General features: G+C 49.2%; 1 protein-coding gene across 1 annotated transcript in view; it reads left to right on the forward strand.

Moving 5' to 3' along the window:
* Positions 1 to 468: 468 nt before the first annotated feature.
* SBNO2 (strawberry notch homolog 2) overlaps positions 469 to 18,003 on the forward strand; it is a gene marked incomplete at its 5' end in the record, with an annotated part of 41,881 nt that continues 24,346 nt past the window's right edge. The window contains 3 exons of the mRNA XM_031507154.2: positions 469 to 573; positions 2,276 to 2,355; positions 7,459 to 7,582. Coding sequence (XP_031363014.2) covers positions 469 to 573; positions 2,276 to 2,355; positions 7,459 to 7,582 — 309 coding nt within the window. The remainder of the gene's footprint in view (positions 574 to 2,275; positions 2,356 to 7,458; positions 7,583 to 18,003) is intronic.

The following is an 18,003-nucleotide window of genomic DNA, read 5'->3' on the forward strand; positions in this document are numbered from 1 at the left end:
TTTGGGGGAAGTGATTACCATGACTTTCCACACGAGTGCAGAGACTTCTTGTACATTAGATAAGCAAATTCCTCAGGCTGAGCCGAGCTGTGTGTACAGCAGCCCAGATGATCTCAGGGAGCTGCGGGGCTCCTGCAGTGTGCAAGGCAGGAGGGGTGTGTTCCAGTTCCAACCTGGGTGAGTTCCAGGTATGGTGGTAATAGAGAGCTCTGTTTCCCATAAACCCCTCTCTTTTCTGAAGAGGCAGCAGCAGGCTGGTGGCTGTTTGCTCATCCCTAAGCTATATTTAAGCTTACAAGTGGGGTTTTTTTCCCCCCCTTTCACAAAACCTAAACGTGCCTTTCTTTCCCAGCCCAGGACATGGTGCAGGGTGAAGAGCAGAGCTGAAGACGCTCCCACCACTCACTCCACAGCCTGTCCCACCCTCCTGAGGACTCCATGAGGCAGGACACGGGCTGATGCTCTCACCCTGCCATGGATGGGGGGAACAGCTTCCCGCAGCACCAGCAGCCGGGCGATGCCATCCGCGGCATCCCCGGCCTCCGCTCCCAGCTCGTCGTGCCAGACCTGGAGGTGAGGCCCTGCAGATCCTGGGCAGGGGGAGGCTGTGCCCAGGAGGGGTCTGGGCAGAGCTGTGTGGCCTGGTAGATCCTGGGAGTCCTGGTCTGTGTTTATAGCAGCGATTTCCAGACTTCCCGTGCAGCTGTGCAGGGGGTTGCAGTATTGTAAATGCAGGTGAACCTAATGGGAAGAAATGATGTTTGACTCAATTCAGAAGACTGAATTATTTCTTTATTATAACTATGCTAAAATACATTAATATACTATATAAAACAACTACTTTTATACTAAAAACCACATACTACTAAAACTACTAAAACTACATACTACTTTCTTTGACTCTATTTCTAACTCTCCCACAACTCGTGACCCTCTCTGAGAGTTTAGACACAGGTGGATTGGATTGGCCATCAGGCTCAAACAATCCTCACCAAAATCTAATCAAGTACTCACTCCAGGTAAACAATTATCTAAACACATTTTACATAAGAAAAACAAGGAGCAGAAATAAAATTTTTTTTCTCTTTCATTTCTCTCTGTATGAAAAATCCTGAGAGGGAGAGAAATGTGCTTGCCACATTGCAGGACTGAAGTGAGGAGGGAAAAGCAGGGCTGTGATTAAAACAAAGCCACTCTGCAAGCTGCTGGCTGCCAGCTCCTTGTGGAAGGACTGAAGAGACTGAGAGAATCTGCCCAGGATTGCAGACCTTGTTCCTACCCCAGGACATCTCTACCAGACATGTCAACCTGTGCCCAGATCCAGCTGTCTATTTCCAGAGCAGCAGAGATAAATAAGTTGTATTTGTCCTGATATAGCTGCTAAAACCAGACCAGGTCCCTGATGCATTTGTCCAACAGGGCAAAAAGCAAGCCCTGTCCCAAAATAGCTGACATGTTCCTAGAGTTTTCTCTTTCTGTTTCAAACTCTGGAATGTGTCACATGCAGGAACACGGAGGTTCAAGCGAGGCCCAAGTTCCTTTTGCTTCAAGTACAAGGTTTCATTGCTTTGGGCACAAAAAGAGCAGGATAAAAGCTGCTGGAGCTGAGTAAGGAGATAGAGTGTTCTCTCCCTGATTTTATTGGTGTGAGATGAGCTAAAACCTTGCCATTAATTGGAGTCTGTTCAGGGAAGTGGGAAGACAAAAGGACATTTTTGGTTGTGACCTCTGCCGGCCAGTTTCAGGTTATTGGGTTGGTGCTGACATCCCACGGAGACTGAATCATAGACTTATGGAATCACTGAGGTTGGAAAGGACCTTCAAGGTCATCAAGTTCAAATCTGTGACTGATTCCCACCTTGTCACAACACCAGAGCATTGAGTGCCACATCCAGTCCTTCCTTGGACACCTCTGGGGGTGGGGACTCCACCACCTCCCTGGGCAGCCCCTGCCAATGCCTGACCACCCTTTCCACAAATAAATTCCTCCTGATGTCCAGCCTGAACATCTCGTGGCTCAGCTTGATGCCGTTTCCTCTTGTCTCTTCAGAGTGTCCTGGGGAAGGGCTGGGGAAGGGGTCTCACCTCAGTCACCCTCTGGGGACAGTGGTAGGGTTCCAAAGCTGAAACTGGAGTGCTGCTCGAGAGACAAGGAGCCACCTCTGCCTCTGGGAAGCTCTGAGGGAGGGAAGCCGTGGGCCTGCCCTCGTACCTGCAGCCCCAGGTAATGGTTCCAGGCCTCTGCTGCTCTAACTGTTGTTTCTTCTGGTTGCAGAATCCCATGCTGGCCGCCGACTCATGGAGTAGCTGCTACCCAGTCTCTTTCCCAACCTCATCCTTCCCAAGTGAAAACCAGTGAGTGCTGTTCTCCTTTGTCTTATCCCCTCTGCGCTTGCACACCCCGTGATTCAACTGTTTCTTTGCTGCTTTCCATGTTTACTTTATTTCATGATCTGATGGGGAAATACTTGCATCACACACTGATCTTGTGGCATTTCAGACACTGCTGCAGCTTGGGAACAGCAGCAAACAGCTTTTTGTTTTTAAAAATGGAAAAACTTTGTTTTTTTGTTAAACCTGGAGGCTGCAGTAAGGGAGAAACAGCTTTGGTTTAGACTGGATTTGTAACACTAATGGAATTCTTAACAGACCCAACAGAGCAAGCACTGGGCAGTCTCTAGCTTTGCACAGATGTAGAGAGAAGAGGAAGATGTTACCTGTACCAGGTGTTAGGTTTTGGGTCATGTTAAAATCCTTTGCCATGTCACTGGAAGTGACTGACACTAACAGCCATGTCACATTCTGTACTGAAAAATTTTGTTTTCCATTTTCCCTTTACAATGAGCCTTCATCCTGGATCACAAGGTGGGATATGACAAATGTTTGGACAACATAAAGTGGCCTTGTGCCATCACTGAGTGACTTGGATGGGGGCTCTGGCAGGGCTGGGATTTGGAGGTTGATCCATGGTGGCTTCTTTGGTCTCCGTGAATCCAGGGAGTGGCACGGATACACAGGATGTGTTCTTTATCTAGGTCAGAGGTGGGAGGAAGGAGAACTGAAAGAAGCAGAATTTGACATCCTGAGCTAACAACTGTGTTCCAGGTGCCTGGCATTAAACTGGGGATTTAATGTAACCTCCCTATTGTAAATGCAAGCAAACCCAAAGGGAAGAAATAATGATGTCTGACTCAATTCAGAAGGCTGAATTATTTCTTTATTATAACTATGCTAAAATACATTAATATACTATATAAAAGGAGGATACTAAAACTACATACTACTTTCCCTGACTATCTCTAACTCAAACACAACTTGTGACCCTCTCTCTAGACACAGGTGGTTTAGATTTGCCATCAGGCTCAAACAATCCTCACCAGAATCCAATCAAGCACTCACTCTAGGTAAACAATTCTCTAAACACATTCCACATGAGAAAAACAAAGAGCAGAAATAGAAATCGTTTTCTCTTTCATTTCTCTCTGTGCACCTCTATGAAAAATCCTGAGAGGGAGAGAGAAATGTGTTTGCCACACCTGCTTTTTAAAGAGATTTTGGCATCTTCATGGTGGGATCCCTCCCTGTGGGGGTGTGAGTTCCAGGCAGATAGGAGCAGTGAGGATCAGCCCCGCTGTTGGGGGGAGAGGGGATTCATGTCCCTGTGGTTTTCCTGCTGCCCTGGTCTCCTCTGGCCTCAGCAGGAGCTGCCTGGCAGCACGGGGTGGATGCACAGGGCAGTTCCCCATCAGAGGGGACCAGAAGCTGCCCCACAGGTGCTGAGGGAGCTGGGCTGTGCCAGCTCCTCCCCACAGGAGAGCAGGAGACTTCTCAGATCCATTCAGGCCCTTTGCTCTTGGCCAGCCTGGTTGATTGGAAGGGGCTGTGCTTTTTGAGCAGGATTCCTGTAAATTACATGTTGTGAATCCTCCGGAGAGCTATAACAGAATTTCTGTTTTGCTGCATTGAACCACAAGATTAGATTGTGTTTATCTATTGCACTGGGCTTTTTTTTTTTTTGTTGTTTTTTTTTTTTTTCTTTTGACCATTTGTTCTGGTTTTGCCCCTCACTCTCTTCCTGTTCGGTGCCGCTCATACCAGCGCTGCCGGGAACATCACAGCCCAATCCTGCAAGGACATGCCTGTGTCTGACACAAACCTGGACTTGCTGCCTTTGCTGGAGTCACTTCTGGAAATGAGGCTCATTGTAGTAATGATTTGCTAGGAAATTATTTAGCCAAGGCTGCACCTTTAACTTCCTGTTCTTCATACCCCAGGAGGTGTAAAAATCACCTTTCAGGTGAGATCTTCCATAGCTGCATTTCAGATTAAAAAAAAAAAAAAAAAAAGTCTGTGCTTTTTGTATTTGAAAATGGCACTGACTCTGTTTTAGGTGGATTTAGAGTGAGGGGTTACAGGTAGGAATCCCGGAAGGAATGGAAACATTGAAAAGTGGGATTTTAAAGGCAGTTGTAATTGTAGCCCATGCTGTAACATGGAAAAATGCAGCTGGCATTAGAGGTGGTGCACGTTTTTCTTCAGAATCCTTGCAGAGAAATCTCATTTGCAAGCGGCTGTGTTTGGACAGGGCTTATTCTCATAGCAACACCTTTTTATCCTGAAGCAGGTTTTTCCTGTTTCCTTTCAGGAGTTCACTTTCATGCTAGGGAATTTCTTTAGAAGACCCCAAATGCAGCCTCTTGGGTTCAGATTTTCTTAACCTGACAAAAGTCAACAGTGTTTTAAACCTCCTTAAAAGAACCAGGGAGATTCAGAGCTCTGAAGAGCAGCAGCTCAGCTCTTTTCTGAGGAAATTATCCCTGTAGAGTTCAGCTTCCCTTGCTGCTGGAGGCTCAGCACATTCCTGGCTGGGGGGGATCTAGGGCAGCCCAGTTGTGATGAGGTGTCACACAGCTGCAGCAAAGCTTTGTCCCCACTTTACACGACCCCTTTTCTTGCTGTTTTGATGCCCTTTTCCTCCTCTGTATGGAGCATTGCCTGCTGAAATAGTAAAGAAGGCTCTGAAAAACATGGATTGGTGTCTGATAAGGAAGGAAAGTGCCAGGCTAGTGCCTGCCAGCTTTCCCTGATCTTCCACTGGCTTGAGATGAGAAATTTGCATCTCTGAGTGGAGGACAGAGGATGGAGCCTGGCCAAAAAACACATGGGAGGTCTCAGAAAAGTGGCACTGTGGGCCCAGAAGGGCTTTGGATGCACTGGGACACGGATGAGCAGCTGGAATGCAGTGGAATTGCAACGGAGCATTCCTCTTTGGGCAGCTGGTGTGATTAAACCAGCATAAATTTCCTTTCTGGAACAGTTTTTTGTTGTCCAGTGGACCCCCTCAGTATCTGAGGGAAGCTGCTGACCCACAGGAGCTTCTGTGGAGCAGTTTAGCAAGAATTAAGGCCTGGAGATGCTGAGCAGGTGGGGACGGGGCAGTTTGCTGCGGGCTGTGTTCGTACCTGGGTTGTGACAGGGTCACTGACCTGATTCTTCCAGTTAAAATATTTTTGTCAGTTTATTTCAAGCCAACTTGTCAGTGGCTCTGTGCCAGCCCTGCAAATGAGAGGAAACAGCTTTGAGGTTTGAGTCAAGGGAAGGTAAAGCCAGCTGCAAAGGTACAGAAGGGACTTTGGGGCTTTCCAAGGAGGATCTCGGAGCAGTGCCTGGAGCTGCTCTCCCTGCAAACTGCAGGAGCCAAGTGTATCTCACATGGGCAGATTGGAAGACCAAGATTAAGGGTAACAAAACACCAAGCAGAGCTGGTCATTCCACAGCAGGCCAGAGAGGTTGGAGCTCTCTTGCTCTCTTTCTCATTACCTTGACTGACCCTTGTCCAGGCCACAAAGTGCCGGGGAACAGGAGCGGGTGTTCACTTTTCCAGTAAAAATAGTTTTCCTATTCCTTGATTAGTTCCTTGATGCTGGCCAAGCTGTGTCCTTGTGTGAGAGACGGCGAGACCACAGCAGTCTTGGCTTGAAAGCCTTTTAAACCAGCCTTTTCCTGTGTGGCAATATATTTATTCCCAGAATTTATGCCCAGATTTTAATTCCTTGGATGGATTACGAAGAGCCAACAATCAGGGATGGACTGTGGGAGCTTGGGTGTGCAGGTTGTGTTCACACAGGGTCTCGGGCAGCACAGAAAAGAAAAAAAAAAAAGGAAAGGAGGAAGGAGCTGTTAGTTTTTCAGGGTTTTGTCTTTAGCGATGGGAAGCGAGCAGGAAAAATGTATTTATCAAAAGAGATAACTGTGTTTGCACATTAATCCACATGTAAATGTTCACCGAGTGTAGTAACAAGCTGCCGGCCACACATGGCACCTTAATTGCTTAATAATCCTTTGGCAGCTTGGCATTCCCAGCTCCTGGGCAGGAGTTCTCAAACTCTCTTTCTCCCTCTCCCAGCGCCCTGTTCAAGTTTCTGGCCGCGGGTTCTTTGGGCAGCAGGGGGAAGGTCCAGCTCCCCACAAGAGGAAACCATCCAGCCAGGATGGATGTCCCGTGGCTCCAGCGCCGAGGGTGTCGTGGCAATCGCCCAAGCAGGAGCACGGCCCCTTACGGGAAGGATTACGAAGCAAATTCTTTGCTCCTGCAGGAGAGGGAAAAGGCTTGTGCAAACCAGGAGGTGGCGTGGAGCAGAGGCCAGGGGCTGCTCCTGGGCAGGAGGAAGGAAATTGGCTGCTCTTGTGCAGTTTTTGCCCCTGCCTGCCTGGAGGAAACGGATGCTGGGTGCAAGGAGCAGGAGGAAGCTGGCATGGCCCTGCCCAGGTGGAGCAGGGATCTTTGCTTTGTTCCCTTGTTAGCTGAGCACAGATCTTGCTTTTGAACTCACAGCAGTCACATCCCTACTTCCTCTCTCTGGGTAACAGCTCTGTCTGTGTTTCCCAGTCACCAACTCCTCCATTCTGACCTGCCTTTGAGGTCTGTGAGTGATGAACTCCCTATCCAGGTGGGTTAATCAGCTCCCTGTCAGAGCTGATTTGTGGGGCTGTTTTGGGGGTTTGTGGCCTAAACTGGCATTCAGGTGTGATGTTTCCCTGCAGCTCATGTCCTTACGTAGTGTGACTGGCAGGTCCACCACACCCATCGTGCTGGGACGTCCCAGGGCTTCATTCTGCTTTGTCATCAGGGCTGAAATATTGGGTACTGCAGGCCATTGTTATCTATGAAGTCCTTCCTGGTCTACCCAAATTGCCAAGAATTATATTCTTAATTCAGTGTTCTTAAACTGCTCTAAGTTCTTAAACTGCTGTAAGTTCTTAAACTGCTGAGTTTGGGAAGTGGGATAGAACTGGTAGAAGTATTATTTTGCCATCTCTCTTCTGGATAATATCCAATAATATCCCTCTCTGTATGTGACATCCTGAAGTTTCAGCTTCACTGCTGTCAGAGGCTGAAGTGACCTGAGAAGTGCTGGGGACTGACAGGGAGTAACTGCTTTTCCCATTTCCTTACAGGCAATATTTTAGCCCCCCTCAGGATTTTTATATGGATTCCATCAGCAGACCACATTTCTTAGACACAAACTATGCAGCTGTGGACTCCACTGACTTCTTAACAAAAAATGGGGATTTTCCTCAGGTAAGTGCAGAGTTCCTGATGTCTTTGGGGCAAAATGGGGCTTTGGAGTGCTGGGAATTGCTTTATAGTGTTGCCTTACTTAGGGAAAATGAAGAGATGGGCAATAAGGACACCAGGAATTTGAAATGTGTCTGTGGTTTGGTAGGAGCTTCTCTGTGGTAAAACACTTTTGTCTTTTAAAGGGGTGTTTGGCATAAACCCTGGTGGTGCTGGGAGGGTCCTGGCTGCAGGAGGGTCCCAGAGTGTGAACTGAACACGCTTCAGACTCTTTGGCTATTTCCCTCCCAAAATGCTCATGTGCTGCATGTTCTTCCTCACTGGTTACAAGTGGTGGATTCCTGAATAGTGAATATTTAGGGAATTACATCAACTTAGTGCCCAGCATTCCAAGAGTGGAGCCAGGTCCGTTTTTGTAGAACTGAAGTGTGGGAGAAATGAGCAGTGACCCCGAGTCTCACGGCGTTTCTGGGAACCCAGACCTGCCTCACCTTGGGGATCTCTCTGGGTGGGAAGGAGCTCTTTCCATGGAGGTTTTGGAACGTTGCACTGGCTTTTGGCAACATCTTACAGTAAGATTAGTCAGTAATAATTGCAGGTAGTTGATATGAGAGAGCTGACTTTGGAATAAAGAAGGAACAGGCTATATCCTTTCTAGGAATTAATACAGCCATTGGTGTCTGCTGGTGTATGTGTGAATTCTTACCCCCTCGTTGTGTTTTTGGTTTCTTGGCGTGGCTAAAGAGTGGTTTTATCCCTCCTCAAGGCTCTGATTTCTGCAGGTTTCAATGTGCAGGTGCTGGAGATTTGTTCTGTTTGGGGTGGCCACTGGTGTGGTCCCCCCATCCAGCTCCCTGTGCCCACCTGGGCAGCTGCTGGTCAGGGTTTTCTGCCTGGATTAAACCAGATAAATAATTGAATCACAGGAATATTGATCTCTGCTTCCTGCAGAATTAATTGTGGGAGGAACAAGGCAGAAAGGTGATCTCATCAACTTGTGAGCCCATTTACCGGGCTGTGGTGGGAAGGGGAGAGGGGTCCCTGCCATAGGTCTCACCTCCAGGTCTGGTGGGGTTTTGGCTGATGGGTTCAACGGGAAAAGGGCTTAATTATTTCTTTAACTTATGTATTTTCTAGTATCTTGGTGGTCAGTCAGCTTCCTTCCCTGCTGTGTCACAGAAATTGATCTCAGCCAACTCGGAGGAGCAGATTTTTGGAGGTTCTCTGTCAAAGGAGATGCTTTGTGTTGGCTGGGTGAGAAAAGAACAGGAAGCTCTGAGACAAAGCAAGCATGAATGACCTCAAATGATTCCCAGAGCAAGGAATAATTCTTGTGCTGCTCTCATTCTTTGGGAGAGGAAGCCATGGATGGGAGCGAGGTTGATTTTAGGCAAATGGGCTTTTGTTTGGACTCTTTCTTTCTGTAGTGAGACTGCACCTATTGCAGTGTGCCTGCAGGTGTTCTGCCCCCAGTATGGACACAGCAAAGTGTCCTCTCAACCTAACACAGACAAACCAGTTCCTTCACTGGGGTATTTTATTACCAGGTAGTGCCACGTGCTCCCACGAGGAGCAGAGCAGCTTTGTGGTGCTCTCCTGTCCTGTTCCATGGTTTGTCTGTGAGCCCATGCTCTGGTCCCTGGAGATTCCACAGGTAACAGGGTAGTGATGTGTCGCCCTGTGTGTGCTGAAGCTTTGTTGGAGCTCTGTTTTCCAAGCTGAAGTTCCCTGCTGGAGCTGGTAACTCTGAGGGCTAGGGTGTGTCTGGAATTCCCTGGAGCCAAGGGACGGTGCTCAGTTATTTCACCTGTTGGGCTGTCTCTGGGAGAGGAATTTCAGGCTCCAGTCATCCTCTTGACAGCTCATTCTGCAGCATGGAGCCAGGCCAGCATTCTTGAACACTCAGCTGTGGACTTTTGAGCACCCTGCATGGTCTCTCCTGGTGCTCACTCGGAGTAGGATGCACTAAGCACTGACATGGAAGCCACGGATAAACCCCAGGGGTCTCTGAGCTGTCAGGCACTGCTCACCCAAAGCTGCAGATCTGCTCACAGCTGTCAGAGGTGGAGGAGCAGGTCTCCAACTGAAGACAGTGGCATCAGTCTGGAGCAATCTGGGAGTTTCCTGAACCTTTTCCAGCCCTTTCTTCAGCAATGTTTTCCACTTTACTGATTTCTCATTGTCCCAGACACCAAACTGTTAAATATTAACATTTGCCTTGGGAAGCTGAAACATGCCATCCAGGAGGGGTGGGAGCAGCTGAGTGGTTCCATCTTCCCAGGTAGCTGTACAGGAAAGTTCCTGTCTCTTCCAAACTTTCCTGCTGCCATGGTAGGAGTGGCAAGGGCTGCTCCAACTGTGCCAGACAGAGAGGAGCCCAAGGGGCAACACGAGGAGTCTGCTGCAGGTGCTGGTAAGAGATTCCTGGTCCAATCTGTGGTTCTTGGGCAGGCAAAATGGGTCAGGTGCTTGTGTGAGGACTTCTGCTGCCTCCACACATGGACACAGGCTGTTCTCTTGGTTTCGCTCCTGTAGCAGAATCCAGAATTTTGAGGAATAATGAAGAAGGATTTGAAAGGTCTAAAGAGCAAATGATTGAGGCATTTGTGTAGCAAATCCTTTCTGTTGGTGGCAGTGATTATCCATATGCTGTAGAGTTTGGAGAGTGGGAATTATGGTGCTTTTTCCTCTGGCATTGGCATTTCCTCTCATCATTCTTCCACGTTTTGTTTCGGGAATTCTGGTCCTGCAAAGTGCAAAGGCTTTGCTGACCTGGGGATACTGAGAGTGGGAATTGCCACATTTCCTAATGGCTCTGGGAGTTTCTCTGTAGTTGGGCCATTCACCTTGGTGAGCAGGGAAGGTGCTTTGCTGCATGGCCAGAACAGCCCGACGTGAACTTGAACTTGTTTCCTCCACAATAGGGTTCTGGCTTGCTCCTGGGTGATTCATCCTTGCTGATCTGTTGGCATTTTTTATATAAACAAGTGGCTTGAGTGGAGGTTCAGAAAATAGTTCTGAGGGGCCACGTTGGGTCTGACAGCATTTCTGGCCTTGGGAAATGTTGTCTTCAGCCAAAGTCTCATCCTAACCACATGGTGCCATCTCCTTATGGAAAAGTCTACGGGCTGCCCATGTGTCCTCACAAATCACAGTCCTGAGAGAAGCAGGGTTTGGTTTCTATAGCTTCCCTCCCTTCCTGCTGGTTATTCCTGCAGTCCCAGGTGCTGCTGAGTTGGGATCTGGCACTCACGGGCAGCAGTTCTGCAAAGGCGCCGTGGTGGTGCTGCCTTGTGACACTGATGGTGTTAATTGCCATAATTAACCATTGAATCCAGGAGGGTTTAACTTATCCTCTGGCCTGTGTTGTCCCTGTGAGCTGTGTCTGTCCCCAGACCCTTACAGAGTCAAAGCACCCTGCTCTAGGAGAGCATCCATGTAATACCTGCTGGTCTTGGCCACCACAGATTTTTCTTTACTTCACTGCCCTGCTCAGTCTAGAATTAATCAAAACACAGACTCTGCCTAATTCCTCTGAGCTCTTTGTTATCTCTGATGACCTTTGCTGACAGTCTGTGTTCCCTCTGCCTAAATTTGTGCGACTTGTGGGTCTGGAACAGGACTTTGCTGTACACACAGGAGCCTCTGCTGACTCCATGTGCCCTGAAAAATAAACCTGGGAGGGGGAGCAGCTCTAGGGGAAGGTGGAGCTGGGGATGTGGTGGGTGTGCAGGGGACTCTGTAGATTTTCCTTCTCCCCTCAGTGGAGCAGCTCTGGGTGTAAATGCTTTGGGAGGAACTCTGGTCCCCTTCTTAAAACGTGGGTTGTGCTTGGTCTGGAGGGAGGAGGTCAGGCCAGATGGATTTATCCTGTGGGCCAGGAGGAATTGCCTGCTCCCAGGCAGAGTCACCTTCAGTAATACTGCAGAGATGCAGTTACAGCCTTGTTTGATCTGCTTTGCTGGATGGGGGCTCCTGACCACTCATGTTAATCATAAACCAGCCCTCTCCTCACCACCAGCCCCTTGCAATCTGCTGTTAATCTTCCCTGTTAAAGCAGGAGGAGAAATTAACCTGCTCTTAAAAAAGTATTAATTTGTAGAAGTGCTGCAGAGCACAGAGGCGTGGTGATTTAGGAGAAATCGATGCAACAGTTATTAAATTATATGGAACGCTTGGTTGTGGCTGAAACAAAGAGTTTCCTGGAATAAGAAACATCCTGGAACTTCTGTTGCTGTCCTGGAGTTATGTCTACAGGGAACACAGACATTAAAATCCATTTGCAGGCAGTTACCTGGCTCTTGGCCTTGGGAGAACAAGTGGCTTTGCGTGCTTGTGTCTTTTTTTCTGCATTGCAGGTTTGGGGTTTGGGCTGATGTAATAACCCTTGATAACCCCTCTGGGTGAGAGAGCTGACACATCCTGCAGGCCTGGGGTAAGGAAAGTGAAGGTTGTGGCTATAACAACTCACTAACCAAAGGCTTGGGGTGCTTCAGCTGATGCACCCTGAGCTGGTTCCCTGGAGGAGGGGAGGTGTAATTCAGCTTTTGAGGTATATTTTGTTGTCAGTGGATTGCAGGAGCCCCCTCACATGCCTGTGGCCCTGGGGAAAGGGGTAAAAGAGCCTGGAGGGCTCAGATGTCCCCCTCCCCATTCTAATCTTGATAGCTTTCATCTGTGTTGCTGCCTCCAAGCAGCGATGTCCACTCCTGGCAGGAGGGATGGAGCTCTGCCTTCTGAGGGTCCTGGCAGGCACCATTCTCTGCCTCCTCCCTTGCCAAAGCCAACAAAAGCGGGAAAAGCTGGTCTGAAACGCTCAATGCTCTTAAAAGTGCTGGTAATAGAATCCAGCAGACCGTGGGGACGTGGTTGAAAATAGATGCTTTAATTCAAAGCAGAGTTGGTCTGAGTCAGGGGGTGCAGAAAGTTCCCCATCATAGTGACTCCCTGGGCTTGGCTGGAAGGGGATAAATCAGGTGTGAGAGCTGGAATAACCCTGCTGTCCTTGTGCCTGTCTGTCAGCACACGTGTTCTTGGGTGAATTGTGGGGAGCAGGATTGCCTCTCCCCCGGGACAGGTTGGGAACATTCCAGGTGGTGGTTCCGCAGTGGTTTATCTTCCCCCTGGTGATTACACTGCTGTGGTCTTGCAAAATCAATGCAGCAGCCCTGGGTGTCTGTGCCGTGTTCCCACTTCCTCCGGCAGCTCAGGTCTCCCATGTCTGCATTTTGCCCCACTGACAGCAGAGGAAGAGGAAATAATCCACCTGCTCTTCCAAAGGTTGCACAGATTGCAAATCCTTGATTGGCTCGGGCAGGACATAGTGGTTCAGTCAAGGTCATGCAAGAAGTTGCTAATTAAGACATTTCAGAAATTAATTTGGCCTTTTCACTCCACATGTGTGGAGTACCTGCCCCACGGGCCAGCAGAGCCTGCCCTTAAATACAGCAAATTCAGAGAAAAGCAGCCTTGAGAGCCCTCGGCCTTTCTCCACCCCGAGCCTGCTGCCCACAGAAACCAAATTCTGTTGTCACCATAATCCCCTGCAGGACGTTCTGCTGGCTCTCAGGGAAGTGCTGCTTGTAGCCTCCACTGGGAGGTGAGATGGTGAAACAGATTTATTAAAATGTTAAGGTTTTAATTTTTCATCTGCATATCAATGGGTCCTGGGAACAGGGAGAGCCCAGCACATGCTCCAGCTCCTCCTGGGAGCCCCATCCATGACTGCAGACACTTCCATAGCTGCATTTGTGCCAAGGAAAATTTGTTTTTGTTTGCCTTTTGCTTATTGAAAGAACCTCCTGGACTAGGTGTGTTGAGGGTGGAATATAGATCCTCACTGTTGATGTCTCAGTCCCTGTGGAGCCACAGTGCTGCAGAGGGTTCTACCCTTGGAATTGAACCCTACTGCAGATTTTTGCCCTGGGGGTGGTTTTCCAGCCTCAATACCTGGCGAGTTTTCCTTGGAGGGGCCCATCCTCCTTCCTCATCTGATGGTACAGAATTCCCCCACTCCGTTCTCTCCCTGGAGGGCTTTGTCTGTTCACCTCTCTGGAGGCCCTGCTGGGACTTTGTGCCTTCCTTCACTCCAAAGCTCTGAGAAGTGCCTGATAAAGATGGGATTTTCCAGCTTTTCGTGGCACAAAGCCCTCAGAGGAGCTGCCTCAGCAGTGACAGCCACGGCAGCAGGCTCAAACACGGAGCAGAGATGAGCTGTGCTCCCTTGAAGTTGCCTGGAAGGACTGGGAGCAGGGATGGGGAGACTCAGAGCAGTCAGGGCTCCTCTCCCTCCCCATTTCCAGCACGTGCACTGCTGGGTTTGCTGGGCAAACTGGAACTGACCCCACGGGCAGAGCCCTGCTCTGGGACTGCCACCAGCCCTGCCAGGGAAGAGCAAACAGGAGCCTCTTGCATCCAAAGCAAACACGACAGTTCCCAGGGATTTTCTGGAGGAGATCTTCATTAAGTTTACATCCATTTCAGATGTCTTTTTTTTTGTGCCTTTTTCTCTTCCCCACCAGAAATTTTGCTTATTTCTTTTAGCAAAACTGTTAAAGTTAAAGGACAGCCTTGGAAAGTGGAGGCAACGGTCTCTGGGAAATAACAGTGACCCAGGGAGGAAAGGGAAGAGAATGGGCCACTCCTTTGGATTTCTAAAGGCACGGTTTGGGGTGGGGCAGACACCAAAGACAAAGAGAGCAGCACATGGCTCTTGGGGGGACACCACCACTTCCCCCGAACCCTGAAATCAGAGGGGTTAGGGGCAGGAAGGCAGGACCCCCAGCCCAAAGCAGGGGCTGCCATGGGGGACAAAGCCTGGCTTTGGGTGGCCAGGGAGAGGAGCAGAGGGAGCAGGGATCCCTGTGGCTCTGCAGAGCCCGGCGCTGTTTACTGTGCTCTGTGGTTGGATTACACCACGTACAGTAATTCTCCTCGCACTGCCAGTAATTTCACTGACTTACCAAGCAGGCATCATTTCCTGAAAGTCAGCCCTGGACTTAGAGGAAGTAAGAGCCCTCTGACTAAACAGTCTATGCAAATCTCCAGGCGCAGGACGGCTCTGCAGGGCCCTGGGTCTCCATTTTCCCTCCTCTGCCTGCTGCATGTTGGCTTTTAAAGCCCCCCGATGAGCCCTGGCTGTGAATGGACCTTTCTCCACTTTCCGCTGAGCACCCTCCCCCTGCTGCTGCCTCCCGCGCCGACAGCCCCCCGAATGCTGCTCTAAAATGTCCCAAATGCAGTTCTGGCTGAAGTTCCCATCTCTCTACAAGGTAAAAACTCATTTTTCCTGGGTTTTTCCTCATGTGTTTGGTCGCCAGGGCAGCTGCTCCCCGGGAGTTGTGCAGTGGCTGCAGAGTTTTGGGAGTGACACCTCTCCACGTTCAGTACCGGGAATAGATAATTTTTTTTTTTTTTTTTTTGTCCCAAAGATGTAATTTCTGTTTTGCTGGAACCTGCATTCCTGGATGCTATTCAGTCAGTCAGAACTCGGTTGCTGAGTGTGGAATTTGGAGGGAAGGAGCTCTCTGAGGATTGATCTGTGTGTTTGTGTAGGTGTGATGGCTTTGAGGGGTTTTATTTCCAAAGTTAACGTGGGGTGCAGGAAGCAAGGGGAGCACCATCCAGCCAGAGCTAAACCCTCCACACTGTTAGTTTATTGTCCCAGATTTAGACTTTGGGGTTTGGCACCTGAAACATTTTATAGTGATCATCTGCAGCTGCTGATTTGGTCACTCCTGAATAATAATTTGCTTAATCTGTGACTTTTGAGGTGCCAAATCTCTCTTGGCTGGCAGTGTGGCTGTAATTGTGGGCGTGTATTTGAGTGTATAGATAGGGTTTTGGGTTTTTAATAAAACCCCCTCTTCACTTGGGTGCTCTGCAGCGCAGTCATCCAAAGCTGCTCTGCAGACACTGTTTCCTCAGTGTCTGGATTATGAGAAAATAAACCATTTCTATTGATGGCTTGATGGAAAAAATTATTTTTAGGATGCTTGTTCTGTCTGTATTTAGGCTTCACCTGTTCTTTCATTATTTTTAACACTTTGTTTTGACTGAGGGAGCCGAGCTGTTCCCAGGGGCTTGGAGAAAGATCAAGTGTCTGGGCTGGGGTACCTTGATTTTTTTTTCCTGATCTTTTCTAGGGAGGTAATGTGTCATAATCCCAGTTTTGGGATAATGACAAGAGTACCGTGTGCCACAGTAGCATTAGGTTGTCCTCTGCTCTGAGACCCACCTGCAGCTCTGCCTCCAGCTCTGGGTCTTTGGCCCAGGAGAGGCCTGGACCTGCTGGGACCAGTTCAGAGGATGCCACAGAGATGCTGAATTCCAGGAATTTTATGTAAAAAACAGTTGCAGAAAAGTATCTGAAATAAAGATTCTGCCTGTCAGAACAACTTCCATCTGGTGCAGAAATTTGACTTCCACTGAAACACAAGTGTTATTACTGTAGAACCTCACGTTCCTAATGAGGAAAGCTTAAAATTCTGATCAATCCATCTGAAACAGGGACAAAATGACACGTTTCAAACCCCAGTGCCTGAGCTGACCCTGACCACAGGCTTTTGATTGAGGTGATGATCCTTCCTTTTCCCTGAGGTCACCGAGGCAGCTGCTTCTGTTTGCAGCAGATAAACGAGTGGTGTGATTAATCCAGGCATGGTTTGCACTGGTTGTGGTTATCCCTGGCCTTGTGTTAAACAATTATCCTGGGTTTGGTAAATTTACGGAGGTTGTTGGGGTGGGGAAGCTGGCAGGTGATTAACTTTAGTGCTCTTTCTTTAGATAATGCAATTTGTTAAGACAGATGAGAGGTTCTGGAAGTTTGTGACTAATGCCTCGTAATGCTGGCAGAAGATGGGATCACTGCATCACTTCCAGGAGTATTGTCCTCCCTTTGCCTTGGAGGCTGGTTTCCTCTCCCCAGTTCAGCCCAGTGGTGGGGCTGGAGTCTTCCCTGGCCATGGAAGGGTCTGGGTGACATTTGGAATGTTTTGGGTTGTGTTTCCCATATCCTGTTGCTATTCCAGCCCAGCCCTTACCTATTGTTGGGAGCCCAGTGGCCACTGTGTGCTGCCCCACAGCCTCCCTGCCATGACATGGGTGTGCAGATGTTTCCTCCTTGCCCAGCCTCTGTCAGTGCCCTTTGCAGGTGAACAAACCCTGCTTGAAGTGTCTCAGCACTGGGTGGGATCTGGGACCATCTGGATCCTGCACAGGCTATTGCCCTGGCCATGGCCAGACCACCCAAGTGTTTTTCTGCTTTCTCGAGTGTGAAAGGGAGTCCAGGGATCCCTTAATGCCAAGGTGATAAATCCGGGTGCCTGTTCAGTCTCTGGATGCCTTGATTTCTGGGCAATCCTAAAATAGCCACAGAAATACCAGGAGCAGGAGCTGCCCACGAAGCTCTGCCTCTCTCCCTTAGGTCCATTAGTTGGTAATTGAGGAATCCAAACTCCCCAGGTCACACCTGCCATTGCTGGAGAGCTTCCAGCACCTGCACTGATGGCTGCAGGGCACATGCTGGCCAAACCAGACATCCCTGGGAAGAAGGGGAAAGGAACGTGTCCCAGGGCTTTAAACACTCCAAGCCCATAACTTTTGATAGCAGCTGGGGTGGGCCTGACCCAGCTCTTGGCCTGAAGCAGGCTCAGCTGCTCGTGGGTTTATGTCACACAGGGATAAGTGACTTTTAAGAGAGTTTGGCTGCCTTTCTGCCTGTAGTGGGAAACTGGCTCTTTACTGGAAGTGAGCAGTGATTCCTCCTGTACCAGCCCCTGGCAGCCTGTTGGGTTACCCTGCTGCTCTGGCTGGAGGAGCTGTGAGGAACCACCCGTGCTGGCAGCATCTCTAGGGCCACCAAGACAGACCTGTTGGTCCATTTGCCCTTCCCTTACGGACAGAGGCTCATCTCCTGCCAGATCTGAGTGCTGGAAGTACATTGCTCTTAAATAGCAGCAAAGTTTTTCTGCTTCGACAAAATTTGAAAATTGCTATTCGGTGTGGGAGGAGGGCTGAGGTGATGGGATGGAGCTGGGGATGGGTCTGTGCCACAGTGAAGAATGCAGAGCAAGAAGTGATTATTGGCTCTTGGTTCTTGCAGCCTTAAATAGGGAAACCAGACATGGGCTTGATGTTGGGGAGGGGATTGATGGCACTTTCTCAGCCAAAGTCTCTGTGACTCAAACCAACAGCATCACTGGGCTGGTATGAAATAAAACAGTTGCAAACCATCCAGCCAGGTCACCAGAACAAGAGCAAGCCCAGAGCCTGGTCCCTGTTGCTGAAGTATGTTCCTTGTCCAGGCTGGGGCTGGCTTTTGGGAAGAGGATTGGTAGATCTGCCTAGATTTACCTAGATTCAAATGCAGGTGACAGCAGCACTCCTTCCCCTGCTCCTGGCAGCCTCGTGTGTGCAGAACCTGC

Source organism: Lonchura striata, chromosome 28, assembly GCF_046129695.1.
Source record: "Lonchura striata isolate bLonStr1 chromosome 28, bLonStr1.mat, whole genome shotgun sequence".
NCBI lineage: Eukaryota > Metazoa > Chordata > Aves > Passeriformes > Estrildidae > Lonchura > Lonchura striata.